Source organism: Oryx dammah, unplaced genomic scaffold, assembly GCF_014754425.2.
Source record: "Oryx dammah isolate SB20612 unplaced genomic scaffold, SCBI_Odam_1.1 HiC_scaffold_13, whole genome shotgun sequence".
NCBI classification, from domain to species: Eukaryota; Metazoa; Chordata; class Mammalia; order Artiodactyla; family Bovidae; genus Oryx; species Oryx dammah.
In genome coordinates, this window is record NW_024070197.1 from 48,863,696 (window position 1) to 48,883,454 (window position 19,759).

Sequence of the window (19,759 nt, forward strand, 5' to 3'; positions counted from 1 at the left end):
TTTGTACTTCCCTTGTGGCTCAGCTGGTAAAAAAATCCACCTGCAATGCAGGAGACTAGGGTTTGATCCCTGGGTTAGGAAGATCCCCTGGAGAAGGGAAAGACTACTCCAGTATTCTAGCCTGGAGAACTTCATGGACTGTATAGTCCATGGGGTTGCAAAGAGTCGGACATGACTGAGCGACTTTCACTGATATTCCCAAAACCTTCCATGGTACTTGAAAGTAGAAGACACTCATTCTGTCTGAAATTATGATGATGATTTAGGAAAGAGGGCTTCCCAAGTGGTGCTAGTGTTAAAGAACCTACCTTCCAATTCAGGAAACATAAGAGATGCCTTTCAGTCTCTGGGTCAGGAATATCCCCTGGAGAAGAAATAGCAACCCACCCCGGTATCCTTGCCTGGAAAATCCTATGGACAGAGGAGCTTAGCGGGCTCTGGGTCTCAAAAAGTCAGACACAACTAAAGTGACTTAGCGCACAACACACACACATCATACCTGACGGTTTCACAGAAGGCTCAGTGGTGAAGAATTCACATGCCAAGCAGGAGATTCAGGTTTAATCCCTGGGTCAGGAATATCCCCCAGAGAATGAAAAGGCAACCCACTCCAGTATGCTTGCCTGGGAAATCCCATGGACAGCGGGGCCTGGTGTGCTACAGTCCATAATGTCGCAAAGAGTCAGACCTGACTTAGTGACAGAGAGTAAAGAGAGAGAGAGAGAGATCATCCCTGAACTGGCAGCATGAAAAGCACATCTCCGGATGTGCATCTTCAACTCACAGCAGTTTCTTTCATTTTATGATAAAAAGTGGGATAATTTTTTGGAGTACAAAAGTCTTAAATTGTTTATTTCCCTGCTTTCATTAAAATACTTTGTTTCAGAGGACCTACTGTATAGCTTAGGGAACTCTGCTCAATGTTATATGGCAGCCTGGATGGGAGGGGAGTTTGGGAGAGAACGGACATATATGAATGGCAGTGTCCCTTTGCTGTCCACCTGAAGCTATCACAACATTGTCAATCAGCTATACTCCAATACAAAATAAAAAGTTTAAAAAATAATAGTAAAATACAATAGTAAAATTTTAAAATGCTTTGTTTCACACTTGAAAAATGATCTAATCCATAACTCTCTGCCTCTAACAGGATGGAAATTTCTCTCTCAGTACTGTTCTTGAAAAACCTCAAAATATGATGTTGGTGGGACAGTCAGCATTTGCCGACTTTGGTAAGATTGTTTTTGTCTTTGTAAGTCTCCCCATCTCTCTAACCTAGTCATATTAATTCTCTACATCTAAAAATAACTTTAGTATCTTCAGATCAATTACAGATAAAAAAGATGCCTATCATAGGATTGGGGCTTCCCAGGTGGCACAGTGATAATCTGCTTTCTAACTCAGGAGACATAGGAGATTCAGGTTGAATCCCAGAGTTGGGAAGATCTCCTGGAGTAGGAAATGGCAACCCACTCCAGTATTCTTGCCTGGAAAATCCCTTAGACAAAGGAGCTTGGCAGGCTACAGTCCATGGGGTAGCAAAGAGTCGAACACAACTTAGCAACTGAGCACACACATACACACATCGTAGTATTATAAGTGACATGTTTTCAGGTCTTTCCTATTGGGTTGGCCAAGTTCCTTCAGTTTTTAAGTAAAAACACATTTCTGTTTTTACCAAGAACTTATTGAACAGCATATTCAGCTTTTTGTTCCACTACCTTCTGCCACTTTTCAAGCAACTTCCTAATTCCACTTTCCCAAAACGTTTTGAGCAAAGAACTCTTCTAAGTACCTTTTACAGTCTTCCAGGGAATTGAAATTTTTTCCTTTAAGAGAATTTTGTAAAGACTGAAATAAATGGAAATCCAAGGGTACAATATCTGGTGGGTACAGCAGATGAATCAGAACTTCCCAGCCAAGCTGTAACAGTTTTTGCTGGGTCTTCAAAGAAACATGCAGTCTTGCATTATCCTGATGGAATATGTGTTTTCTGTTGACTAATCTGGATGCTTTTCTTCAAATGCTGCTGTCAGTTGGTCTAATGGGGAGCAGTACTTGTTGGAATTAATTGTTTGGTTTTCCAGAAGTAACTTATAATAGAAGACTCCCTTCCAATCCCACCACATACACAGCATCACCTTCTTTGGATGAAGGCCAGCCTTTTGTGTGATTGGTGGTGTTTCCTTTCACTTGCCTCATGATCTATTCTGTTTCCTGTTATTGTACACTATCCACTTTTCATTGCCCATCAACAGTTTGTTGTAAAAACAGAACGTGTTTGTTATATTTAAGTAGAGAATTGCATGAAGAAATATGGTCAGTGTTTTGTTTTTTTTTTTTTTCACTTAGATGGAACTCAAACATGAAAGCAGTAACCACAACCAAGCTGGTATAAAAGATTTCCAGTGCTTGATTTGGATTATTATTATTATTAATTTTTTTTGGGGGGGGCACCTTGTGCAGCATTCAGGATCCTGGTTTCCCACCCAGGGATCAAACTCATGCCCCCCTGCTTTGAAATGTGGAGTCTTAACATTGGACCTCCAAGGAAATCTTGATTTGGGTATTTTGAGTATGTCAGTTATCTCCCTTGAGGTATTACATTGATTGTTCTCAGTTAATGTCTCTATTTGATTGCTGTCAGTGTCAACAGGTCTACCAGACCATGGCTCATTGTCCAATGAGAAATCTCTAGCATGAAATGTGCAAACCACTTTTGACATGTTCAGTCAGTCACAACACCTCGATACACTGCACAATTGGTTTTTTTTTTTTTTTTGCTTTTCAGCTCGTTTTTACCTTTCTTGAAATAATAAAGCAAAAAGGTTGCTTGTTTTCTTCCATCTTTAATGTTAAAGTAGCTATACAAAAATTCACCAATTCTGATGTTTTTTAAAATGCGGTCTGATGTGACAACTGTCACAATACAATCTAACAAAACTGTTTCAAATGAAGTTAATGATAACTAAGCAGTACTAGAGCCATCTTATGGAAAAAGCTGAAGGACTATTGTGGCCAACCCAATACAATAAAGAACAATTTATGACGTGTGTTTAAATTACAGTTTGAATTTAAGGGACTCCTCTTTGCAGGAGTAACCTGCAAAACAAGAATATCTACTGAACGTTCTCAACTAGTAATTATCATAACATTTTTATGTAGATCCACATTATGAAACAATGAAAAAAAAATTGAAAAACTTAACCTGACCTCTTGAAACTACTTGAATATTAAAAAACATTTATGATTTACATCTGAATTCCAAAGAAGAGTAATTTTTGTTATAAATCCCTATATTCCATAAGAGTCTACACAATACATCAGGTTTAGAACTTCCAAAACATATGTGACTCTTCCATAATTTGTCAAGGTTATTATCAAAAAGATTTTAGTGTTAGATGAAAAAGTGGTCTAGATAGCCACTGCTAAGAATCCACAGCTCACTCCCATCCTGTTTTTCCTTCATTCTACAAACAGACACCTCAGCCTGTTTCTCAAAATGCAAGTGACACCTTCCTACCTAGAAAGGCTTCAGTTTCTTTATTTATAAAATAAAAATGATTATAATCACCTCATGAGGCTACTGTGAATAACATAATGTGAGTTAAGCACAATGTCAGGCCCACAATAAATACACAGAAAATTTTTGTATAATCTGAGTCTTTTTATTGGACATGTTTGGTCTTAGGGTTGTTGCTGCTTTTTGCTCAGCTGACTAAATCAACTCATTGTTTAGTGTCATAGAAATGTGTCCCATGGCAATTAAAGCAGGTTTGATAGTGTTACTTGATGAAAATTTCAACATGAATCTTTCTTTTGTACTGTATTTTACTTTTATTACATTGAACATTACTTTGCTTTTGAGCAGATTTCTGGGGCCTGATTTATTATCTTTAATGCAAATAGTCAAGTGATAGGATACATGCATTTTTCTTTTATTTTGCTCGTGGACTTGATTAGCTGGATTAATGACAAGTTTCTCGAGGGAAAAAAGTTTATATGCACTATGTAATTCTCAGAAGACAAATAGACCTCCCTTAACCTGTGGTTAGGATCCTCCAAATCACAGATATTTATTTTCTGACTGTATGTTTTATATGATGAAGTGCTTTGCCTATAACAAAGTTTCAAGTAACTTTAAAGATTTTTTTTTAATTGTACTAATGATAAACATAGACATTTACCTGTTTGTAGTGTTTCAATGTGCAGAATATAGGATATAATTAACTAAATACAACTTTCTCCCCTGTTTTTCATAGCTTTATGTAGTATATCAGTAAACTTTTAAATATATCAGTAAATTTTAAATAAATAGCCCATGCTTTCTTTTTAAAACTTGAAATATATTTAGCTGGATATTACCAAAAACAAGACTACTTTTGACTCCAAACAGATGGCACTGAATAAGGTTATGAACACTAATATATAAAAATAGGCACTTTCCTATACATTTGATTATGTCCGTGATTTGCATCCTGTCCTCCATCCTCTACCCCTCCCACTCCTTTTGAACCAAGGTGCAAGGAAAATGATTGACAGCCAAAAAGGCAGCAAGATATCAGAAATTTGCCATTTCATAGGAAAGAAAAAAAAGCACATGCTTAAATAAATGATATAGCTCACAGGAAGAATCCTATACTGAAAGGAGTTTTTAAATGGCTCCCAGCTCCCTTAAGTTGTCTAGGAACAAAAGTTTTTTGGGTATTTTTTTTAACCTATAGTGAAGTTTTTAGCTTCCAATATAAAATATTTTTAAAAGATATCAAAAACCTACTCTAAGTTTAGGCTGTGCTGGTATAATAAAAGGGGGGATGGAGAGAGGGTGGTTTGAAATCAAACAAATCAAGAATTTTTTCAAATAAAACAAGGAAATAGTTATTCATACTTATGATAACATTATCTTTTCCCTTTGTAATACAAAGAAATACTTACCCAGAAATTAAAACTATGAAATTTTACACAGGCAATAAAAATAATTATCAAATTCTTTTAGGAGGGAAGAGCAGAAAAGTATGTTGTGTGATATGATTATCTTAAAAAAATCAAACTAAGTACTTCCCTGGTGGTCCAGTGGCTAAGACTCTGGGCTCCCAATGCAAGGGGCCTGGGTTTGATCTGTGGTTTGGGAACTAGATCCCACATGCCACAATAAAAGATGCTGCATTCTGCAATTAAGACCCTGTGCAGCCAAAGAAATCATAATTTTTTTAAAATAATCATAATATGGAATCAGTATAGAATATATCAAAATAATAATAATGGTTGTGTTAGAAGTAGGATAATAGGTTATCTTATTAGCTGTTTTCCAAATTTTCTTTTGTGTGGTTAGATTAATTTAATAATGAAAAAGTAAATTATGGAAGGATAATAGTCAACTATACCAAGAAAGAAACCAAGGTATGTACTTAAAGTATTTAGATTTTGTTATCATACTTCCTCTAACTTCATATATAATTGACTCTGTCCTCTTAGTTGCATGAACAACTCCTTCAGAGAAGGTTATGTATTTTCTTGCAGTCTTTAACTCCTACAGCTTTGTAAGTATAGTGTCCCTAAGTATCCATGGGGAATTGGTTCTAAGACCACCCCACTACCGCCAGTTCCCCACAACTACTGCCAGATAGCCAAATCCAAAGATATTCAAGTCCCTTATACTGTAGAAAATTACATTCATAATACAGTCAGACCTCCATTACTGTAGCTTCTGCAGTTGGTTGAATGGATGCAGAACCCATGGATCTGTACAGCCAACTGTACCTTTATTTAAAAACTTTAGAAAGTAAAGTTAAAATCTTCTGCTATGATGAGATATACAGAAGGAAATACTTCTAGGACATGGAATAGGAATTCAGGGAAGATCATTAGGATCTCTGAGATACCTGAGATTATTATATCAAAAGAGAGGTAGATTTAAACAGTTTTAAAATACTGGACTTTCTTGGAATGAAAACCAGTCAAGAGACAGCTTGGGGATGAGGTGTTACAAGCATGAGCTAACTGCATCAGTGATTGGAGGGACAGATGTGAGAAATTTTACAAAGAAAGAACTGGTAAATGTAGAGATGGGTTTGACACTAGAAGGAGTAAAAAAAAAAAATAATGCCTCTGAATCACTAAAAGAATCATTATATTCTCTACTATTCTTCACAGAGGCAGGTAAACAGGAGAGTAAACTAGCTATTAAGGTACTTTAAAGTCATTAATAATGCTAGTAAGATAGCAAAGCTGAAAGAAACATTTATGAAACATAAGTTCAGTAATACAACCAAAGTAAGTCTAAAAATCCTCCAAGACCTGAATGAGTCCTCCAAGAAAGACAGTATGAATAGAGTTTTACAGGAATAAGGAGGAAGTAAAAGGATCACTAAAAGGTGGTCAAAAAGTTTTGATGATATTTAAAGTGTGATGCCCAAAAGCTGTCATTTATAGAGCTATTTAGCAGTTCTTGAGTCATAAAAATCAGCCAATAAATAGTTGCTGCTGCTAGTTACTAGCTGGGCCCTGGCCTCACGCTTGGGATATCTGCAATCCATAAATGCCTCTACTAATAGTTAATCGGTCATCTTCTAGCAAACATGTTTTGTGTCAAACTATTATATCACCCTTTTAAACTGTATGTTAAAGTTAAATGTTTTTCTAGGTACACTCAGAATATCAAAGTCTAGAATTTCAACAGATAAGGTAATAGTTCTTTACTAAACTACATAGGACAAAAAAGTCAAGAAAAGTAAGGGTTACTTTTTCTATCAAAATATTACATACAACCAGATTTAGAGAAAACATTAATTTTGTATGCACTGCCAAATGTAATAGAAATCAATGAAAAGCTATAAAACTGAAGGGGAAACAGAAACTAACAGAATGTCAGAATTTCCTATATATTGAATCATATTTTAAATTTCACAGTATACATGGATTTATATATCCAAATCTAACTCTTGTGTACTGGGTTATCATAAAGGGATCACACTTTATTCTTCAAGTGAGGGAAGAATACTGGCATGTTGACAAAGCCTGGGAAATATCAATCAGGCCTAAATAATCCTAAAAATAATAAAGAAGTTAATGAAAACAGAAAACTTTGTCATCTATGAGGGTAACATATTGGAAAGTATTGAACCCCTTAAATTGTGTCATGTATGATTGAAACCAAATCTTATTCAATTGAGTATCCCAGTTGCCTAATCTAGTAAATAATGAACAACATATACTAAAGTAAAGGAGAAAGAGAGCAAAACCCCACAATCAAGATTATTTTATGAAGTTTTTATGCTGCTTGATATAAATTCAGAGTTTTAACTCCAAATTAACCATAAGGTGTTAGTCGCTTATTCGTGTCCAACTCTGAACCCATGGGCTGTGGCCCGCCAGGCTCCTCTGTCCATGGAATTCTCCAAGCAAGTATATGGAGTGGGTAGCCATTCCCATCTCCAGGGGATCTTCCCAACCTAGGGACTGAACCCAGTTCTCCCACACTGTGGGCAGATTCTTTATGGTCTGAGCCACCAGGGAAACCTAGGCATTTTATTATTTCTGATGTGATGGTAAATGAGATTGTTTCTTTAATTTCTCTTTCTTTTGTTGTTTACTTTAATTTCTCTTTCTTTTGTTGTTTATGTATAGAAATGCAAAAGGTTTCAATATATTAATTTTGTATTCAGCAACTTTACCCAATTCTTGATGAGCTCTAATAGTTTTCTGATAGCATCTTTAGGATTTTTAGGATTTTCTGTGTATAGTAGCATGTCATCTGCATACTGACAGTTTTACGTCTTCTTTTCCAATTTGGAATCTTGTGGTTTCTTTCTCTGATGACCATGGATTTGCCATGCCTTCCGAATCTACGCTGAACAGTAGTAATGAGAGTGAACATTCTTGCCTTGTTTCTGATCTGAGAGGAAGTACTTTCTGTTTTTCACCATTGAGTATAATGTTTGCTGGGTTTGTTGTGTACGGCCTTTATCATGTTGAGGTAGGTTCCCTCTATGCCCACTTTCTGGAGAGTTTCTATCATAAATAGGTGTTGAATTTTGTTGAAAGCTTTTTCTGCATCTACTGAGATAATCATAATAGTTTTTATTCTTCATTTGTTAATATGATGTATAACATTGATTTGCAGATATTAAAGATCCTTTGTATCCCTGGGATCTCACTTGATCATGGTGTATGATATTTTTAATGTATTATTAGATTCAGATCACTGGTATTCTGTTGAGAATTTCTGCATCTATGTTATCAGTGATTCTGGCCTGAAATTTCTGTCTTTTGTAGTATCTTTGGTTTTCGTATTAGGCTGATGTTAATCTCATAGAATGAGTTTGGGAGTCTTCCTTCCTCTGTAATTGTTTGGAAATAGTTGGAGAAGGATAGGTGTTAATTCTTCTCAAAATCTTTGATAGAATTCACCTGTGAAGCCTTCTGCTTCTGGACTTTTGCTTGTTGGGAGTTTTATAGTCATAGTTTCAGTTTCAGTGCTTGTGATTGTTCTGTTCATATTTTCTATTATTTCCTGGTTAAATCTTGAGAGTTTGTACCCTTCTAAGAATTTGTCCATTTCTTCCAAATTGTCCATTTTATTGGCATATAGTTGCTTGTAGTAGTCTCTTATGATCCTTTGCGTATTGTTGTTGTCCATGTTAACTTATTCTTTTTTTTTTTTCTGATTTTATTGATTTGAACCCTCTCCCTGTTTTTCTTGATGAATCTGGATAAAGGTCTATCAATTTTATCTTCTCAAAGAGCCAGCTTTTATTTTCATTGATCTTTTCTGTTGTTTTCTTGGTCTTTGTGCCTGCCTTTTATTTCTGCCCTGATCTTTATTGCTTTCTAGCTACTAACACTGGGTTTTGTTTTTTCTCTCTCTAGTTGCTTTAGGTGTAAGGTTAGGTTCTTTATTTGAGATTTTTCTTGGTGTAAGATTGTATTTACATAAACTTCCCTTTTAGAATTGCTTTTGCTGCATCCCATAGGTTCTAGATCATTGTGTTTTCATTATCATGTGTCTCTAGGTATTTTATAATTTCCTGTTCGATTTATTCAGTGATCCATTGTTTGTTTAGTAACTTACTGTTTAGCCTGCTTGTGTTTCTTCTTTTTTACAGTTTTTTTTCCAGTAATTGATTTCTTTTCTTCTTCTTTTTTTTTTTACTTTACAATATTTTACTGGTTTTGCCATACATTGACATGAATCTGCCACGGGTGTACATGTGTTCCCCATCCTGAACCCCCTCCCACCTCCCTCCCTATCCCATCCCTCTGGGTCATCCTAGTGTACCAGCCCTGAGCACCCTGTATTATGCATCGAACCCCTGGACTGGCAATTTGTTTCACATGTGATAATATACATGTTTCAATGCCATTCTCCCAAATCATCCCACCCTCTCCCTCTCCCACAGAGTCCAAAAGTCTGTTCTATACATCTGTGTCTCTTTTGCTGTCTCACATACAAGGTTATCATTACCATCTTTCTAAATTCCATATATATGCGTTATTATACTGTATTGGTGTTTTTCTTTCTGGCTTACTTCACTCTGTATAATAGGCTCCAGTTTCATCCACCTCATTAGAACTGATTCAAATGTATTCTTTTTAATGGCTGAGTAATACTTCATTGTGTATATGTACCACAGCTTTCTTATCCATTCATCTGTTGATGGACATCTAGGTTGCTTCCATGTCCTGGCTATTATAAACAGTGCTGTGATGAACACTGGGGTACATGTGTCTCTTTCCATTCTGGTTTCTTTGGTGTGTGTGCCCAGCAGTGGGATTGCTGGGTTATATGGCAGTTGTATTTCCACTTTTTTAAGAAATCTCCACACTGTTCTCCATAGTGGCTGTACTAGTTTGCATTACACCAACAATGTAAGAGGGTTCCCTTTTCTCCACACCATCTCCAGCATTTATTGCTTGTAGACTTTTGGATAGCAGCCATTCTGACTGGCGTGAAATGGTACCTCATTGTGGTTTTGATTGGCATGTCTCTGATAATGCGTGATGTTGAGTATCTTTTCATGTGTTTGTTAGACATCTGTATGTCTTCTAACCCTAACTCATTCTATGAGGCCACCAGTAATCGATTTCTAATCCAATAGCGCTGTTGTCAGAAGGGATGCTTGAAATGATTTCAGTTTTCTTAAATTTACTGTGACTTCATTAGTGACCCAAGATCTGATCTATCCTGGAGAATGTTTTGTGTGCACTTGAGAGGGAAGTGTATTCTGCTGCTTTCGGATGGAATGTCCCATACTTATCAAGTCTATCTGGTCTAATGTGTCAATTAAGGCTTGTGTTTCCATATTAATTTTTTGTCTATCCTTTGGTATAAGCAGTTGTTAAAGTGCCCCACTCATAATCTATTTTACACAGGTATTTTAAAAATCAAATGCCTTCAAAGAAACGCATGACTTTATTACAAAAGAGGTTGTATAGGGTAAAGTTCTAGGTGTTGTGCTTTCTAGGCTTGATTTCATTTTTTGAGTTATTTAAGACTACTTTTCATTCTGAAGACTTAATAATGAACTTTTGTTTTTTGTTTTCTATAGTTGAAAATTGGCTGCTCTTTAGCCTTATTTATTTTTTCACTAAAAGGGACCCTGAATTCCTGCTGACATTTATCAATAAAAGTAGTTTCAGATTTTCCCTCTTAAATGTACTATAGAATCTTCATCACCAGGCAGAAATTATCAAGTAGATATAAATACAATATACTTCAATATATGAAATATGGATAACTAGATGTAAGTGCTGGATTCAAGGAATTTGAAATATAATTCATAGAATACCTTTACTTTTATGGTACAGACATATCAGCTCAGTCAAATAGTTGATTCTGTTCTTTAAAACTGTGTAGGAATCAGTTTTTCTTCCATTCAGCTTTTTTCCTGTTTTGTGCTGGAAGATGTACAAGGTGTTAACCAATTCAGAAATACCTTTTTTTGAGTGCCTACTCTTTAGACTATTCTAGATGCTTGGCATGTAGCCATAAATGAAGCATATAAAAACCTTGATTTCATGAAGTTTAAATTCTGTTGAAGAAGGAAAAACAATAAGAAGTTAGTATTTTTATAAAGTGTTAAAAAGAATTTTGAACAGATAAAAGTAGTGTAAGAGAAACTGAGGCGGCCTATTTTCTATAGCTGATTGGAGGTCATATTTGACCTTCGAGTTCGGAGACCTTGGAAGAATGTTACAGAGGTAACACCTAAATGTATGTTCAAGGTACAAAAAGAAGAAAGGCACTTGGCCAGGTCTTTAGGGAACTGAGAACCAAGGTAGGAAATTTGGGTTTTATTCTAGATATAATTGGGAGCTTCAAGGGAACTTAATAGGACATGTAATTAATCAAGCAGTATTTTGGACATAAGTTTGTGATGTCTGTTAGACACTAGAATGTTATACATGTGGGAGATACTAGCTGTGAAGAGACACAGAGTTGGATATCAGTATGTCCTTGTTTAAATACCTTTTAGAAGGTGGATAATGGATAAAGGAGTACCTTCCCAGAGTATCCCACCTTCCTAAAACTAAAACTGTTACTTATTCCAGCCACAGTGAGTGGCTGCTTTGATGTTCCTCAAGCAGGCCAGGCACAGTTTCCCCCTACGGGCTTTTTCCTTTGCATGAAATGCTCTTTCTCTGAATATTCCTCTTGGCTCAACTCCCTTACCACCTTCTAGTCCCGCTTAAATGTCACCTTCTCCAGACCTTCCCTGACCACTCTATTTAAATTTGTAACCCCTGCTCTGACACTCCTGACCCCTTTCCCTCTTTACTTTTTCCATTGCATTTATCACTATCTGACATATCACGGATCTGACGTCACATCTGCTTTTATTTATATACTCCATTGGTGTGTTTTGTTCACTGTTATATCTCTTGCCTTGGAACAGTTCTAGTTACATTGTAAACACTCAATGAATAATTTTGAACATGTAACTTAATTTTTTAAATATCTTAATTTATTTCACCATTTGGTTTTTAATAATTGATCCCAAATTTAAGACATGTCTTAAATATCTTCAGCCATAATCCTAAGCCGACTTTTTAGTGTCATTCACATGATGAGGACAGAGCTAACATTACTTTGGCTCATTCTGATTAAAGTTAAGTGATTGAATTAAAAATTGTTCTAAATCTCTAAAACAGATGGATGTTGATTTCAGTAGGAGACTTCCTAGGTCCTTGTAAATTTTAATTCTCAATTTTTGTATTTCCATTTTTCTAATTCCTGAATGCTGACAACATACATTACCTGTACTGTTTTGTTTATATTATTTAACATTTAAAGAGACCATTGTATTTGCAGTTTCTGAATATTACATTGAATCTTCATAGTGTCAATTTGTTCTGACATGATCAGAGTAAAGGCAACCAATTTAAGTAGTTCTCTCTAACCTGGCAGCATGACCTACCCCTATTTCACCAAAGAAAGACAATACTATTGTAAATTTTGATAAATCTGAAATATTTTCTGTGCACACATTGCCATATGACACAGGAAGTAAATAGGCATTCTTAGAATACTCTTCTAGTGTGCATCTAGTTCATTAGTGTTTCCTTTTCATTCCACGTCACTGTGGCTATTGCATTGCAGTGGTTGCCATAGCAAAATTGATTAGTCCCTGAGTTTTATTTCTAGCAAAGACTATAAGACATCTATCATTGTGAGTCACAGATGCCAGATGTGATTTTGATAAATATTTTGAATGCCTTTTGATTGGAAATGGTAATTTATATACAAATTGTAAAGTTGCTACTTCTGAGTCTTGATTTTATACATACTCAGTATTCAAAGCAGACTACGCTGTACTCCTTTTATTTAAGATTACAAATATGAGGAAAAACTAGGACTCCGAGTCCATGAAGTTTTTTTTGTTTAAATTTTATATGATAGATTCTTGCCTTTCTAGGTAAGGGGGTTTTGGGTTTGTTTGTTTTTTTTTGGTACAGCTATCTTTCTGACTTACTAAATTCTCAAAGTTATATATTCTTTTAATTTTTAAAAGGTGCATGGATTATGAGTATATAATTATTTCTTTGAAAATTAAATTTAAAGCACTTAAAGAGTCTGTAATTAGTGTTATATTTTACATTATCACATTACTGTTCTATAATTTAGCAGGGTTTTTTTTTTTCTTTTTTTTTAAATTTAAGCTAATTGGGACGGTTGTCTCTCTAAGCCTGCCCTAATTAATAGAATGGATCTCTGATAACTGGAACAATCCATGTAACTGATCTATGCACTTCATCATGCATTTATCTCTTTGTTGGTTGATTGCCCAGTATTGAGGAAATGGTTATTGTATGATCTTTCTGATTCTTAGACCTTCCTGTTACATACAGCCTGGGAAAGACTAATAGTGAAATTTATTCCTTTCTGATACCTTACACCTGAGGGGAATTCCCCCAATCAGAGCAGTATAGAGTAATATACTCTCAGAGCCTGAGAATAAATTGTGAAGATCCCCTTTCTAAATGTCCTACGACATTTTCAAGTAACCCAGGTTTCCATTTCAACCTTATTTTCTTTACATCTCTGCATTTTCATTCTGTGTAAATACCTCATCCATAGATAAGCAAAAGCAGAGATGTAAATCTTGGATATAGGTAAGTATACAGCTCTCTGTGCTTAACCTTCACCCTCTAAAGAATTGAGTGATGGGTTGAATGGATCAATATGTGGTGGAGAGATGGATAAGAGTACCGTTTGCTACTTATTCCTTGTCCAGAGCAATCCATTCCCTTAATGAGTCTCACAAAGTAATCAGTTTTTCTATTCTGTTCCGTGATAGCAAGTCAGTACCCTTTTATTTCTGTTGTACTAACAGACAAATGGACATTGTCTGTACCTAACTTGCCCCTGCCTATAATTATACTCCAAATAACTAATGTATTCTTAGTTAATTTAATCAATAGAAAAGTTTCAAAGTTTTGTTAATCAATGACATTAAGGATTTAGTAGTTAATACTTTTCAAATATTTGTTTACTTCTTTTTCATAATACTGAACAGTTTCTTATATTTGGCAGGAACTCTTTTACACTTTGTGTGTTTTACCTTCATCTCAGTTAATCTTCCCAAAACTCGCTGAGGTGAGCAAATTATTTATCCTTGATATACATATGTGGTAATAGTGGTTCAGATGTTAAGAACCTTGCCTAAGAGGACAAAACTAAGAAGTAGTAGAGCTGGAATGTGATCTTCGGCTCTGTCTCACAAACTGTGAGACACTCCTTCTGCGTTAGTTCTTAAAATGGGTGAGCATCCTTTGTTGATGTTCTCCAACAGTGACCTCTTGGTAAGCCCTGTTTTGGTTTTTAAAACCATATATCATGTTGATAGTGAATTTTTTCCTTCTGTTCCCGGCAAGATGGCTTTTCCCTTATTACTTTTAGAATTTTTATACTGTCTGACATTTTGTGATTATCCATCTCAAAAATTCGGTTTTATATATGTGTGTGTGTATCTATATATATGTATATATCTATATATATATATGTATATATATATATCTTATAAAATATATAATGTTGTGGATTCCAGAAAATAATAAAACCAGGCATTGGTGATTTTGATATAGAATTCACTATGTAAAAATATCTCTTGTATTAAGACAGCTCTTCAGAATATTTCTTTATCAACTATGATAAACTTATAGTTTATTCAGATGAAGTCATTCTGCTGTTGAGTTCTGAGAACATGTGGGAGATCATTTCCTAGAAATAAGTTCCTTGATTTCTCTGATTTTGATTTTTCTCCCTACCCTAGATGTTTGCAGTTTTGCAGCCACATATTTGTATTTTCAGTCAGTTTTTAGAACTCTGGCTCACTTCCAAATTGTGACTCATCATTTGAAACCAGGATCTCTATAAATTTGTGTGAACAAATTCTTTCTTAAACATTCACTAATACAGGTATAAACATTCTTTATGTCATATCCTAATTCATATTTTTTAAATCAAGATTTTTTTTGGCCTCATACAGATTTCTTTTTCTATTCTCCTTTGTTTGAAGTAGCAGTCTTTATTTGAAAGATCTGCTTATATCTGGGATGTGTTAGAGATGTCAGTTAAGTCTCCTGCGTCTCATACATCTTATAATCTTCTCAAAATAAGCTGCTAGTTTTAAAAGTGGCATATTTCATGATGAAAAGTTAAGGCAGCAGAGAAAGGAATGTAATAGATGATTTAAAAAGAACCTCACTGTTTGAAATCAACCACCAGTAAAAGTGGTTGAGGGCTTATAGAGTAAGTATATTTTTTACTTTAAATCTGTTGCACTGTTTATAGCAATTAGTACCCTTTTGCTACTGAAGATTTGTCTTAGGCTTTAGATCCACATAGATCTAGATTCAAATTTCAGTTCTGGGCAAGTCATTGAAATTCTTTGACCAACTATTGCCTTATGTGTACTGTGAGGTTATCACTAGGTTGTGGTAAACAAAATGTTATTGTAGGTGCTTTAGTACCTTGGCATTACCTGCTGAATAAATTTGAGCTCCAACAATAATAACGTTTTAGACCATTTACTTATAGTTTAATATCTTCTTTATTCAATATATTCTTTAAAAGATGAAAGAGTGATTCAAAATCTTCCTGTAGAGCCTTTCTTCTTTCTACTCTGCCACTTCCAGTACATCTATCTCAACTTCTTCCTCTACACTGCCTTATACTCTTCAAACCACTAAAACTCATGGAGTTTTAACCTCCTTCATATCTCTTAAAACTGTCTTACCTCACGATTATTTCTTTAACACTCTCTCTCCTACCTTACTGTGAGATTACTGACCTAACTCCATTCTTGTACCTCTCCAAACCATTCTTCACTCTGTAGTGCTGCTTCTACACAAAATGAATCTGAAACACTAAAAGCCTTTAATAAATAGCTCTCTGTATCATTATGATAAGGTCCAGTCTTTGCTGTGGTACCTAGGCCATTTTGGATCTGGTTTCTTGTTACTTATCTCTAACAAGATTTCATTATTTCTGGAGTTATTTCTCCACTCTTCTCCGGTAGCATATTAGGCCTCTGCCAACCTGGAGAGTTCGTCTTTCAGTGTCATATCTTTTTGCCTTTTCGTACGGTTCATGGGGTTCTCAAGGCAAGAATACTGAAGTGGTTTGCCATTCCCTTCTACAGTGGACTGTGTTTTCTCAGAACTTTCCACCATGACCAGTCCATCTTAGGTGGTCCTACGCAGCATGGCTCATAGTTTCATTGAGTTAAACAGGCTATGGTTCATGTGATCAGTTTAGTTAGTTTTCTGTGTTCTTCAGTATTCTTACTTTGAGAATTCAGTATTCTTGCCTTGAGAACCCCATGAACCGTATGAAAAGGCAAAAATATATGATACTGAAAGATGAACTCCCCAGGTTGGTAGGTGCGCAGTATGCTCTGGAGAAGAGTGGAGAAATAACTCCAGAAAGAATAAAAACACAGAGCCAGAGTGAAAACAGCACCCAGTTGTGGATGTGACTGGTGATGGAAGTAAAGTCTGATGCTATAAAGAACAATATTGCATAGGAACCAGGAATGTTAGGTCCATGAATCAAGGTAAATTTAAAGAAGTCAAACAGGAGATGGCAAAAGTGAACATCGACATTTGAGGAATCAGTGAACTAAAATGAACCTGAATGGGTGAATTAATTCAGATGACTGTTATATCTACTACTGTGGGCAAGAATCCCTTAGAAGAAATGGAATAGCCCTCATAGTAAACAAAACAGTCCGAAATACAGTACTTGGGTGCCATCTCAAAAATGACAGAGCGATCTCTGTTCATTTCCAAGGCAAACCTTTCAATATCACAGTAATCCAAGTCTGTGCCCCAACCACTAATGCCAAAGAAGTTGAAGTTGAACAGTTATATGATGACCTACAAGACCTTCTAGAACTAACAACAAAAAAAGATGTCCGTTTCATCATAGGGGACTGGAATGCAAAAGCAGAAAGGAGATACCAGGAGTAACAGGTAAGTTTGCTCTTGGAGTACAAAATGAAGCAGGGCATAGGCTAACAGTTTGCCAGGAGAACACACTGTTCATAGTAAACACTCTCTTCCAGCAACACAAGAGACAGCTCTACACATGGACAGCACCAGATGGTCAATACCAGAATCAGATTGATTGTATTCTTTGCTTGATTGTATCCTTTGCAGCCGAAGATGGAGAAGCTCTATACATTCAACAAAAACAAGACCAAGAGCTGACTGTGGCTCAGATCATGAACTCCTTATTGGAAAATTCACCTTAAATTGAAGAAAGTAGGGAAAACTACTAGACCATTCAAGAATGACCTAAATCAAATCCCTTATGATTATGCAGTAGAAGTGACAAATAGATTCAGGGATTAGATCTGATAGAGTGCCTCAAGAACTATGATGAGAGGTATGTGACATTGTTCAGGAGGCAGTGATCAAGACCACCCCTAAGAAGACGGAATGCCAAAAGGGAAAATGGTTGTCTGAGGAGGCCTTACAAATAGCTGAGAAAAGAAGAGAAGCAAAAGGCAAATGAGAAAAGAAAAGATATACCCATCTGAATGCAGAGTTCCAAAGAATAGCAAGGAGAGATAAGAAAGCCTTCTTAAGTGGTCAGTAGAAAGAAATATGGGGAAACAATTGAATGGGAAAGACTAGACATCTCTTCAAAAGAATTAGAGATACCAAGGTAACATTTCATGCAAAGATGGGCACAGTAAAGGACAGAAACAGTATGGACCTAACAGAAGCAGAAGATATTAAGAAGAGGTGGCAAGAACACACAGAAGAACTATACAAAAAAGGTCTTAATGACCCAGATAACCACGATGGTGTGATCATCACCTAGAGCCAGACATCTTGGAGTGTGAAGTCAAGTCGGCCTTAGGAAGCATCACTACAAACAAAAGCTAGTGGAGGTGATGGAATTCCAGCTGAGCTTTTTCATATCCTAAAAGATGATGCTGTGAAAGTGTTATACTCACTATGTCAGCAAATGTGGAAAACTCAACAGTGGCCACAGGACTGGAAAAGGTCAGTTTTCATTCCAATCCCAAAGAAAGGCAATGCCAAAGAATGTTTAATCTACCACACAGTTGTACTCATCTCACACACTAGTAAAGTAATGCTCAAAATTCTCCAAGTGAGGCTTCCAACAGTACATGAACTGAGAGCTTCCAGATGCTCAAACTGGATTTTGAAAAGGCAGAGGAACCAGAGATCAAATTGCCAACACCCGTTGGATCATAGAAAAAGCAAGAGAATTCCAGTATTTCTGCTTCATTGACTGTGCTAAAGCCTTTAACTCTGTGGATCACAACAAATGTGGAAAATGTTTGAAGAGATGGGAATATCAGTCCACCTTACTTGCTTCCTGAGAAATCTGTATGCAAGTCAATAAGCAACAGTTACAACCGGACATGGAACAACGGACTGGTTCCAAACTGGGAAAAGAGTATGCCAAGGCTTATGTTGTCACCCTGTTTGTTAATTTCTATGCAGAGTACATCATGCGAAATGCTGGGCTGAATGAAGTACAAGCTGGAATCAAGATTGCCAGGAGAAATATCAATAACCTCAGATATGCAGATGACACGACTGTTACGGCAGAAAATGAAAAACTAAAGAGCCTCTTGATGAAAATGAAAGAGGAGTGTGAAAAAGCTGGCTTAAAACTCAGCATTCAGAAAATGAAGATCATGGCATCTGGAGCCATCACTTCATGGGAAATAGATGTGAAAACAATGGAAACATGAGAGACTATATTTTCTTGTGCTCCACTATCACTGCAGATGGTGACTGCAGCCATGAATTTAAAAGACGCTTGCTCCTTGGAAGAAAAGATAATGCAAATCTAGATAGCTTAGCAGAGATACTACTTTGCCGACATATGTCCATGTAGTCAAAACTATGGTTTTTCCAGTAGTATGGATGTGAGAATTTGGTTGGCACATTAGTAAATGCTTAATAAATGTTTAATGAATAATTCCTTCAAAAGGAGTCTGCTTAAATACTTTTAAATTTTTAGCAGTTTTATCACAGTATAACTTGCACACTGTGAACGTCTCCCATTTTAAGTGTAGAGTGTAAGCTTTAATAGACTGTGATAAAACTGTGTAACCATGACCACAATCCCAATTTTAAAACATTCATTAATCCAAAGAGTTTCCTATGCCCATATATATTCTCCTAGATAACCCAGCCCCAGACAACTACCAATATGCTTTTTTTTAATTGTGGCATTAATAAAATCTATATAAACATACAATTTGCTACATTAGCAATTTTAAATGCACAGTTCAATTGCATAAATTATATTCACACTGTTGTGCAGCTGTCTGTATGTGCTATTTGCAACACTTTTTCATCACCACAAACAGAAACTCTCTGCTTATTAAGCAGTCATTGCTCCCTTCCGCCAGCCCTTAATAACTTCTAATCTACTTTCTGTGTCAATGAATTTGAGTACTCTAGATACTTCGTGTAAGTGGAGTCCTACAGTATTTGTCCGTTTGTGTCTCATTTATTTCGCTTAGCATAATGTTTTTAAGGTTCGTCTAGATTGTAGCAGTTATCAAAATAAATTAGTTTCCTTTTTGATTATCCATTCATCTGTTGATAAACTTGAGTTCTTTTCTCCTTTTAGCTGTCATGAATAATGCTTAGTTGGAGACTGGCATATTATTCTACCATTACTTCCTTCTTAAATGATGTGAAGTAGTATGTCATTGTTTTTTTGCATTTCTCTTATGTCTAATGATGTTAAGCATCTCTTTTT

At 35.8% G+C, this 19,759-nt stretch overlaps 1 protein-coding gene across 1 annotated transcript in view; it reads left to right on the forward strand.

Annotated features, from left to right (window-relative positions):
* The window catches only part of ITFG1 (integrin alpha FG-GAP repeat containing 1), a 285,005-nt gene that overhangs the window by 75,723 nt on the left and 189,523 nt on the right, over positions 1-19,759 (forward strand). The window contains exon 8 of the mRNA XM_040253601.1: positions 1,151-1,232. Within this exon, the coding sequence (XP_040109535.1) occupies positions 1,151-1,232 (82 nt within the window). The remainder of the gene's footprint in view (positions 1-1,150; positions 1,233-19,759) is intronic.